The sequence below is a fragment of the Pteropus vampyrus genome, unplaced genomic scaffold (assembly GCF_000151845.1).
Source record: "Pteropus vampyrus isolate Shadow unplaced genomic scaffold, Pvam_2.0 Scaffold31, whole genome shotgun sequence".
In the NCBI taxonomy this organism is placed as follows: domain Eukaryota; kingdom Metazoa; phylum Chordata; class Mammalia; order Chiroptera; family Pteropodidae; genus Pteropus; species Pteropus vampyrus.
In genome coordinates this window covers 10,707,155-10,715,538 of record NW_011888812.1, presented here as the reverse complement: position 1 = coordinate 10,715,538, position 8,384 = coordinate 10,707,155, and the positions used below count along the sequence as shown (strand labels likewise).

General features: G+C 50.7%; 4 protein-coding genes and 1 pseudogene across 7 annotated transcripts in view; 2 read left to right on the top strand and 3 right to left on the bottom strand.

Annotated features, from left to right (window-relative positions):
* The window catches only part of C1QTNF4 (C1q and TNF related 4), a 3,811-nt gene extending 3,259 nt beyond the window's left edge, over positions 1 to 552 (top strand). The window contains exon 2 of the mRNA XM_023528793.1: positions 537 to 552. Within this exon, the coding sequence (XP_023384561.1) occupies positions 537 to 552 (16 nt within the window). The remainder of the gene's footprint in view (positions 1 to 536) is intronic.
* On the bottom strand, positions 7 to 3,721 carry FAM180B (family with sequence similarity 180 member B). Of its 2 annotated transcripts, XR_002779579.1 has the most exons (4): positions 2,613 to 3,721; positions 1,731 to 1,801; positions 401 to 1,519; positions 13 to 69 (listed from the first exon to the last, which is right to left on the bottom strand). XR_002779579.1 is itself a non-coding variant. In XM_011357005.2 (3 exons), the coding sequence occupies exons 1-3, from the start codon at positions 2,875 to 2,877 to the stop codon at positions 1,124 to 1,126; spliced, it is 732 nt and encodes a 243-aa protein (XP_011355307.1). In that variant the 5' UTR covers positions 2,878 to 3,721; the 3' UTR covers positions 7 to 1,123. The 2 variants fall into 2 exon arrangements, 1 of the variants encoding a protein (XP_011355307.1); XM_011357005.2 differs by having other exon boundaries at positions 7 to 1,519.
* A 129-nt stretch (positions 3,722 to 3,850) lies between these two features.
* NDUFS3 (NADH:ubiquinone oxidoreductase core subunit S3) overlaps positions 3,851 to 8,384 on the bottom strand; it is a 5,678-nt gene continuing 1,144 nt past the window's right edge. Inside the window, exons 1-7 of one of the 2 annotated variants that reach the window (XM_011356998.2) lie at positions 8,112 to 8,202; positions 7,935 to 8,000; positions 6,976 to 7,073; positions 6,614 to 6,763; positions 5,590 to 5,715; positions 5,164 to 5,283; positions 3,851 to 4,100 (exon numbers count right to left, since the gene is read on the bottom strand). In XM_011356998.2, the coding sequence (XP_011355300.1) occupies positions 3,933 to 4,100; positions 5,164 to 5,283; positions 5,590 to 5,715; positions 6,614 to 6,763; positions 6,976 to 7,073; positions 7,935 to 8,000; positions 8,112 to 8,175 (792 nt within the window). In that variant the 5' untranslated portion in view covers positions 8,176 to 8,202 and the 3' untranslated portion in view covers positions 3,851 to 3,932. Of the gene's footprint in view, positions 4,101 to 5,163; positions 5,284 to 5,589; positions 5,716 to 6,613; positions 6,764 to 6,975; positions 7,074 to 7,934; positions 8,001 to 8,111; positions 8,203 to 8,384 lie in introns of those variants that run through there. The other variant, XM_011356999.2, reaches the window with a different exon arrangement.
* Positions 5,452 to 5,567, bottom strand: LOC111737821 (annotated as a pseudogene).
* KBTBD4 (kelch repeat and BTB domain containing 4) overlaps positions 8,255 to 8,384 on the top strand; it is a 5,712-nt gene continuing 5,582 nt past the window's right edge. Inside the window, exon 1 of one of the 2 annotated variants that reach the window (XM_011357003.2) lies at positions 8,255 to 8,377. Coding sequence is in view for 1 of the 2 variants with exons in the window: in XM_011357001.2 (XP_011355303.1) it covers positions 8,322 to 8,361 (40 nt within the window). In the remaining variant the exon portion in view is untranslated. The remainder of the gene's footprint in view (positions 8,378 to 8,384) is intronic. The other variant, XM_011357001.2, reaches the window with a different exon arrangement.

Below are 8,384 nucleotides of genomic sequence, written 5' to 3'. Positions count from 1 at the left end.
GGGGTGGGAAGACACTAATGCAGGTGCAGGGTCAGGGTGAGAGGTCAGAGGGCAGGATTTGGTGAGGTCCTGGGAGGGCAAGTAGGTGGGAATTTGATTGAACCCTACTAATCTAAGACGTTGTGGGCCTCCCCTTCATGTCCCTTTCCAGGCAGTCCCTCTGACTCCTCCCCATTGACCTTCGACGTCATTCTTAGGGCCCACTGATGGGTGATTCCCTTTTGTGACAAGGGGCAACACCCTGCCTCCTCTCTGGGGGTATGGGATTCAAGGAAAGAGCACATCCCTTCTCTCAGTAGGGCATGTGAATGGGATGAACAGTTGATACTTGGTTGCCCCAATTCCTGCCCTTCCAGGAGAAAGAGGGTGATTCGCTCAGGACAGGGGTTAAACAACTTACTCTGACATGGAAGGATACAGGCTCCAGGAGGCCGGAACAGAACATTTTATAGGATGAGCAACACAAGATCAGGGCTATACCAGCCAGGCGCAGCTCGTCTCTCCGTCAGCCCCCTCCCAGCCTCACTTTGTTCTAGGGTGTTCATCTCATAAGCCTTGTCAAGAGGGACCAAACAAAAAAAAACATTCCCCCCATCAAGAAAAGTATATTCCTCTGTTTCCTTTCTTTCCTCCAACAGACCAAACTAAAAATATCCAGTCTATTCTCCCAGCCCAAATGGGGAACTTGGAGGTTCAGGGATCCCAGAGCACTGGTTGGGCTTAAAAGTGGTATCTAAATTAGGAATGGGTGCTGAGCGCTTACCAGGTTCCTGTTAGATTCTACAAGTCCTCTCACCAACTGCCAGGGTAGGAGTTGGAGGGTCTGACCTGGCCTTACTTGGCAGCTTTGCTTTTAGCATCTCTTAAACACACCGCTCAACCCCCAAAATGCACAACTCTGCCTTTAGCCCTGCACCTGCTGCCTGGGACCTAGAGCCCTGGCTCTTAGCCTATGAGGACCCAGGGAAGAAGATGGGGGAGGAGTAAACAGGGGTCCAGGGTACAAGCCAAGCCCAGAGACCAGAACACAGAAAGAAGAAGTAGGTACCAGATGGAAGTCCCTTCCTAGGATGGGTCTGGCTTGGGGGTGTGGGTGGGGAGGCTGGCAAGTGAAAGGGAAGGGTCAGGGGAAGGGGTCAAGGATCAAAGCCCAGGGTCCCAGAGAAGGGGGCTGGTCATGGGGGCAGAAGCCCTTACACAGGTCCCAGAGTGTTTCCTGTGCCAGGAGGGCAAAGACCTGAGCCCAGCGACCCCTCTCCTCAGCCTCGCTAGCCTTGTGGAGCCGGTAGACACAGGATAGACCTGTGAGGAGCAGATTTTCAAAGTCCCAAGGGCTAAGAGGAGGCCCCTTCCGCAGGTCCTGGAACTGCTGCAGCCGCTGCTTAGCACCCTCCAAGTCACTGGGCACGTTGTGCTGCAGAAGAAGCCTGAGTCGGTGGCCTGGATGTGTGGACGCCAGTTCCTCATCCTGGATGTGCAGCTGCCCCATGACATCCAGCTCCAGCCCAGCCCAGAGCAGCTGCAAGGGGATTTATGTAAGGGGTGGGCTGGGGTCCCAGGGGCAAGGCAGGGAGCAAGAGTGGGCCAGGGGGGCATAAGCAGGCATTAGGGCCCATGCTGGATTGCCTCCCATCCCCCAGCAGGCCCAGCTTGAGACATCCCCCTTCCCAACCCTGAACTTAGGGACCTGTGGACACTCCCACCCCCCTGACCCAGGCTGGAGGAAAGACCTCAAACATCACTTCCGGGGCCTCTGGCTCCTGCAGGCCACCTCCCACGCTGGTGCTGTCCATGGGCTGCCCTGGGGCAGCAGAGAGAAGTCAGGCCCCTGCCAAACTCTGCCCTGAACATCCCAGCTTCCCAGGAGTGCCCCTCAGCTGCCTGGCAAGGGTGCCTAGAGGTTCTTCTAGCTGCAAGAGCAAGAATGCCATCCCATGTTCCCCTCCCCCTACACAAACATGCACATTGACATTCACCCTCCCAGGCATAGGTCTTGTGATCCCAGAATCATCATCCCAAACTCAGATACCACTTTGGCAAATGTCCAGGACTCCTCCTTGAACTTCTACAGTTCCCTTGGCCAAGAGCTCCAGGCCAACGGGTCACAAGACACTTTACTTCCCACTTCCCCTCCCTATAAGCATCTGGGAACAGTGTAACCTAACAGTGCCACTGACCCTCCCCAAAGGTTGAGAACCCCTTTAGGAAGAACCCACTTCTTCCTTGCTTCTCAGCAGTGATGGTGTGGAAGGCAGGATGTCTGTTACAGCTTCCTTCATCCCACCCTAGGGTGCTGCCAGGCCCTTGGAATGCTTGTTCCCAGCCCAGGGCAGATCAAGAGGTGCTGCTTTGTGCAACATTTGGAATAAGCCCAGGCCCAATTCTATCCAGGGCCAGCACTGAGAGCACCTAGGGCTATCTCCCTGACTTTACCTGGACCTCTCCAGTTCTGGGGGTGGGGCCCACACAGTTAGCCCCCACAGCACAGGTCAGCCTGGTACCGAACCTGCCCACAGTTCCTACGCCCTGCTAGGCTCGGATAGAACTAACTGTTAACTATCAGCCAGCAGCCTTCCTTGGTTCCCATCCACCCCACCCTGAAGGCCCGGTACCTGCATGGTGCTGGGTTGTAGTCACCCCAGGGAGGAGGCAAGTGGCAACTATTAGCGAGGCCAGGAACTGCATTTTCCCCGCCATGCCCCACCACGTCCTCTGAGTCTTACTCTTCCTAGCTGCTCTCTGCTCCTGCATCCGTTTGCCACACACCATGGCTCCAACTTTCCACTGCAGGCTGCCCAGGCGTTCCTTGCTTTTCGTGTCAGTCTTCAATGCTGAACAGGGAGGGGCTGGTTCTGGCTTCCCAGGGGCTCTTTCCATCCCTTACAAATGTGGAATCTTTGGTTGTTGGCAGTAGGAGCCTAGCTCCCTGCTGCTTGTCAAGCCTTCAGCCTATTCCTGCCCAGATGGGCGGGATGCTTATTTAATAGAAAAATGTTTGGTAGCAGACAGCTCTAGCTTGACCCTCCCAAGAGGTAGGGAAGAGCCCATGCAATAACACTACCTTACTTTCTGTCCTCACATCCAAGACATCCTACAGCTGAGCCCAAGTCTTGACAGCCAGACCAGCCCAGCCTCTAGGGAGCCCCTCAGCAGCCAAGAGCATCAGCTGCAAAACCCGGTCCTCCAATTGCATGGCCAGTTAGCCCATGGACAGGCAGAGCCGAGCGCTTTCACCTCTGGCACTCAGCCATGGCTGAACAGACCCTGACCAGCTGGGTTAGGGCGTCTTATTCCTTGGGAGACAGATCTACAGTTCCTGAGTGTCTTTTGCCCCATCTCTGGGACCTCCTTTGCTTGCTTACAAAATTCTTGGCTCAGACTAGAGTCCAGGAAGATTCCTTAGCCCAAGCATGATGGGCTATCAGGTTGCAAAGAGCAGGATGCAGGGTTTAAGCCTCAAAAATGAGCTGCGGCTCTTCCTGGTTCTGGCTGTTGGCTCATGGATCCCTGTGGCTGTTTGGATGGGATGAGGGTGGGTGGGGGTTTCCTTGTTCCACTCAGGCTCCTGGATCCACCAGACAAGGGGCTTTCTCCAGCAGTTGTTGGACCTCCTCCAGTTTTTAGAAAGGGCCATGCCACACCCATCCTGAGCCCAGTGGACTGAGATCTTTCAATTTCAGCCCCAGAATCCCTCTTTCAGAAATATATCCAGGGCTTCAGGTCATCATGTCTGCAACTGCACTATTTAGTCCCATTAAAACACACTCTTTTGTTAGTCTAAAGGAGCAAGGAAAACCCGTCTGCATCTCCTCTCTCCAGAGTCAAAGCTTCATGAGCACAGAGGAAGTGGTGAGTTTTAAGTAGGATTTTATTTACACATACACTCAATTATAGATAAGGCGCTTTCTAGGATCCACATGCCTTCCCTGAAGCTACTTGGTTTCCGGTTTCTTGTCTCCAGCTTCCAGCTTGAGACTCTCAGGAGGCTGGCGATAGGCAGGGAAAGCCTCCCATGGACTATTCAGGTCAAACTTGCGGAACTCTTGGGACAACTCCACTGGCTCGGCCACCACCCGTTTCACTTCATCATCATAGCGTAACTGCAGAAGAGAAAGGTAAGTCTGTGCACTGAGGCCTTGTTCCAGTAAGAAACCCACTTTTTCCAAGGCCATGGGTGATTTCTCCAGCTCCTTTACCCACATCATGAGCTCTGAGCTCCTGTTCCAGCAGAACTGACTTTGTTCACCCATCCACACTCTCATAAGGTAATGGTAAGCATTTGCCCAGGATTAGGAAGCAAATCAGTAGCTGAAAAAGAGTAAACCTAAACTAGCAAGCACTCAAGTTCAGGCCCTGTGGCCTTGGCATTAACATTGTCAAGATGTAAAGCAGTCAACTTGGCTTTTCTTGTTATTGGAGGATCAGCTGGACATGGTAAGGACAAACAGGTACTGGAGTGAAAAGGCAAACCAGATTAGGGGGACCATAGGGGAGACTGAAGGTGAGATGAGAGGGAAGTAGTCCTGACCAGAAGTAGCTCGAGAAGGAAATGGAACCATGCAAAAGAGAAGCATTTGGGTACTAAAGAGAAGGGCTGGACTGCTACTCTCAACATTTCTAAAAAATTACTTTGCTACAAAATTACCTGTATGTATACCATAGCCCCTTCTCCTGCTAGTAAACAACCTGCAGCACTGAAATTCTTTATAAGGCTTTTGTAGTCACCTTACTGCTCCTGCCTCTGGCCATTCTCGAAGACTGAACATTTAGTGTCTTCCCTGTCAGCTCCCTTCTCAGAGATCCAGGGCAGGGTAAAATGATACTCCACTTTCAGATCTTGGGGACAGACTAAGCATGTCCTCAAGGTTACCGTGGTCATTAAAATGACTACAATAGTGCCTAACATCAACTGAGCGTTTATAATACACCAGGCTTTACATATAAATCATTTAGCACATCGCAAACCTTAAGTACTATTATTGTTTCCATTTTGCAGATGAGAAAACTTGCCCCAGATTACAAAAGTAGAGTCAGGAATTGAATCTGGAGCCAATGCTCTTAAACCACCACAATCCACGAACCATATTTACTGTCACACCCACGATCCCCCACATTCCCTGCCAGTCCCTCCCTGAGCTGCTGCCCCAGTTCCAAGGCTCCCACCTCAACGTAGCCAGACAGGGGGAAGTCCTTCCGGAAAGGATGTCCCTCAAAGCCATAGTCTGTCAGGATCCTTCTTAGGTCAGGGTGGTTAGCAAAGAAGACTCCAAACATGTCCCATATCTAGAAAAAAGAGGTCCTCAGGCAACCAGTCCATCAGTGCCAACACAGGGGTGAGCGGCTATGCTACATCCAGTAGTTTCAACCAATTCTACAACTCTAGCCCAGAGGCAGGATCCAACGTGTCTATTTTATTTTATTTTATCTATCTAATCTGTCTATCTATTAAAACGCCTAGAGCACCTGGTATTCCTAGGTGGTCTCCCATCCAAGTACTAACCAGGCCTAACCCTGTTTAGCTTGAGATCAGATGAGATCGAGCACGTTCAGGGTGGCATGGCGTAGACTAACGTGTCTATTTTAACTCACCTCTCTCTCATACCAGTTGGCTGCCTTGTGCACAGAGACAGTGGACTCAATGGGTGTCAGCTCATCTGTGTAAGTCTTCACACGGATCCGGGAGTTGAAGCGCAGAGAGAGTAGGTTGTAAACAATCTAAGAGAATAGAGGGAGCTGGAAAACCAAGATGGCCACAGGCTGAAGGGTCTGAGGCAGGAGTCCCTGAGTGGGAGCACCAATGATGAAGATATAGGATGGGTTGGGTTCCACCCTGTGAACCTGCCTTCCGTCCAAAGTTCAAAACCTCAAGATCCTTCTATACTTACAACTACTTTGAAAGGCCTAAGCCACACAATAGCTCAGCATGTCAGCATGTTTATCTTTGTTTATGCTATTCCCTTTGTCTGGGATGTCGTTTGATCCCATCTTCCCAAACCCTAATCCTCACTGGGCTAATTCCTGGTCTCCTGGTCATCCATTAAGATTCAGCACAAAAATTCTCTCTCTTCAAAGAAGCCTCCCAGACAGGGCTAAGTGGCCCTCCTGGCATTCTTATAGCATCTCTATAACATCCCATGTGTTACATGTTATTACAGTAAGCTGTTTATGTGTCCTCGCTCACAGGGGGACTATGGGAGACTCCTGGAGGACAGGTATTCAGTATTATTTCTTTCTCAATCCCAGGATCTGGTAAACAGTACATGATCAGTAAATATCAAGAAGTATTGAAAACTTATTGTGTGCTAGCAATCTATCTGTATTATTTCATATAATCCTCACACCACTCTATGAGGTAAGGACAATTTTATGCTTATTTTGCACATAAGAAAACTAAAATTCAGAAAGATTCAACAAAATGTTTGAAGTTACACAGCCTATGAGTGCAGATCCAGGATTCAAACTCGAGGTCTGCCTGCTTCTGAGGCCCCAGTTTAACTGCTGTGTTGAACTCTCTGACCCAGACTGAAACTAAGAAGGCTATGGGTCCCAGTGGTAGCTGTCACCTTCCTGTCCCTTCTTTTCTTCCCAAACCTTCTCAAATCTCCTTACTGACCTCAAAACGGTTCTGCCGGGTGGGGATGTCCACTGCCGTCAGATCAGCCAAAGATTTGAACTGTGCGTTACTGTGATCCCTGAGAAAAGTGAGCACTGGGATGACTCCATCAGGATGGATACAGATCTCTAACTCATTGAAGCAGGACACCTGCAGGCATGGAACAGGAGGGGAGAGACAACAAAGAGCTACTGAGGGAACAGCTAACTTCAGCTGATTCTCCTGGTTTAAGGTAGAGAAAGAAGCCCAAGATGGGATGAAAGAATCTGTGGGGTTTTTTTTATACCGGGATGCTCACTCCCACATGACCTGAGAATATGGTTCTTTCTTGTCCCAGACCAAACAACAGTAGTGAATATTACCTGAACTTGTTGGACATACTTGGGCAGGATTTCAGCCACATACTCTCCAAAAGCTGAGAGCTGTTTGTGGGCCACATCATTCCGTGGTCTGACAGTGGCTGGAAGGAGAAGGCATATTTAACAAAGGAATGGCAAAGGCAGCAGCCAGCCCTGCATCCAGTCTCTTGGGTTTCTGTGAATCTCTTTAGCACCTGGCTCATAGCAGGTTCTCAAGCTAAGAATTTCAGGGCTTAAGAGCCCTCACAGATTATCTAGTTGAACCTCCGTCCCATTTTTTTTTTTTTTTTACAAAGATGAGGAAACTGAGGCCCAAAAAGGGGAAAATGCAAGTCTCCTGACTCCCAGTCAGCTTATGTTGACTGTCACATATCTCATTCATGCAACCTGAAATCATTGAGTACCCACACATCATAGACTGCAAGGTAATGGTTAAGTGTTCTCTGCCTCGGCAGCAGGCAGGCCTGCTCTGTCACTCAGCTGGTGCTGTGACCCTGGGCAAGTTACTTCTCTGGACAGTTTCCTGATCTATAGTATGAAGAGCATAATACTATCGATTTTATAAGACTGTTGTGAGGACTAAATAAGATCATTCACTAAAACACTTCGCAAAGTGACCAGCACAAAATAAGCACTCAATTAATGTGAGCAGGCTCTACACTAGGCTGAGGCCCGAAGGTTGTTTCCAGCTCTCAAACTACTGACAGTTTAATCAAAGAAAAAAGTAACCATGGAGATGAACATGGGGGCAATCAGGGCCATAAGAGACAGGCTCTAAAGGCTCCAGGAGGGCCTGATTCTGCCTGCAGAGTGAAGACCATTGCAATCAGGGCTCCAAGGACAAGCAGAGATTTGCCAGGACACAGAGAAGGGCATCCCAGAGCAAGAACAAACAGCTGACAAAAGGAATGAAAAGGCCCCCGTCTGTAGTCCCGAGAAGGGCCGGGCTCGCACATACTCACGGCGCGTGTCGGCCGCAGTGCTTTCCCTCCTCATCGGCAGCAACAACACCGAGGGTCTCCTCGCCACTGTACAGGGAGACAAAAGGCAAAAGAGCGCAAGGTGAGTCCTGAGGGACTCCCTGCACAGGGAGCCCTGCTGCTCCTGCCCCGGGCCTCATCCGACTGTCCCCTGCTCACCCCTGGGCAGCGCTACGGCTCCCACGAACCCCCGCCAACAGCCCCTCGCCGCTACCGCAGCCATGTTTTCCGGATGCAGATCAAGCAGCAGAGCAAAACCCACAGGACACGGAGCCTCAAGGGCACGGACCGGAAGCGGAAGTGTGCATCATATATTCTTCCGGGCGGTCGCGGGGTAGGAAGCAGAGGTTCCGGTTTCTGAGCTTCGGAATGAAAGGAGGGAACGCAGGTGATAAAACAAGGCAAGCAGGTGAGGAAACCGTGAGGTGAACA

What these genes read in the sequence shown, in the direction of transcription:
- FAM180B (XM_011357005.2), bottom strand. Translation starts at nt 2,877, where the DNA reads ATGGAAAGAGCCCCTGGGAAGCCAGAACCAGCCCCTCCCTGTTCAGCA. An exon ending in TACAACCCAGCACCATGCAG is followed by an intron (nt 1,802 to 2,612) that starts GTACCGGGCCTT and finishes CTGCTGCCCCAG; the next exon opens with GGCAGCCCATGGACAGCACC. An exon ending in CCCCGGAAGTGATGTTTGAG is followed by an intron (nt 1,520 to 1,730) that starts GTCTTTCCTCCA and finishes ATCCCCTTGCAG; the next exon opens with CTGCTCTGGGCTGGGCTGGA.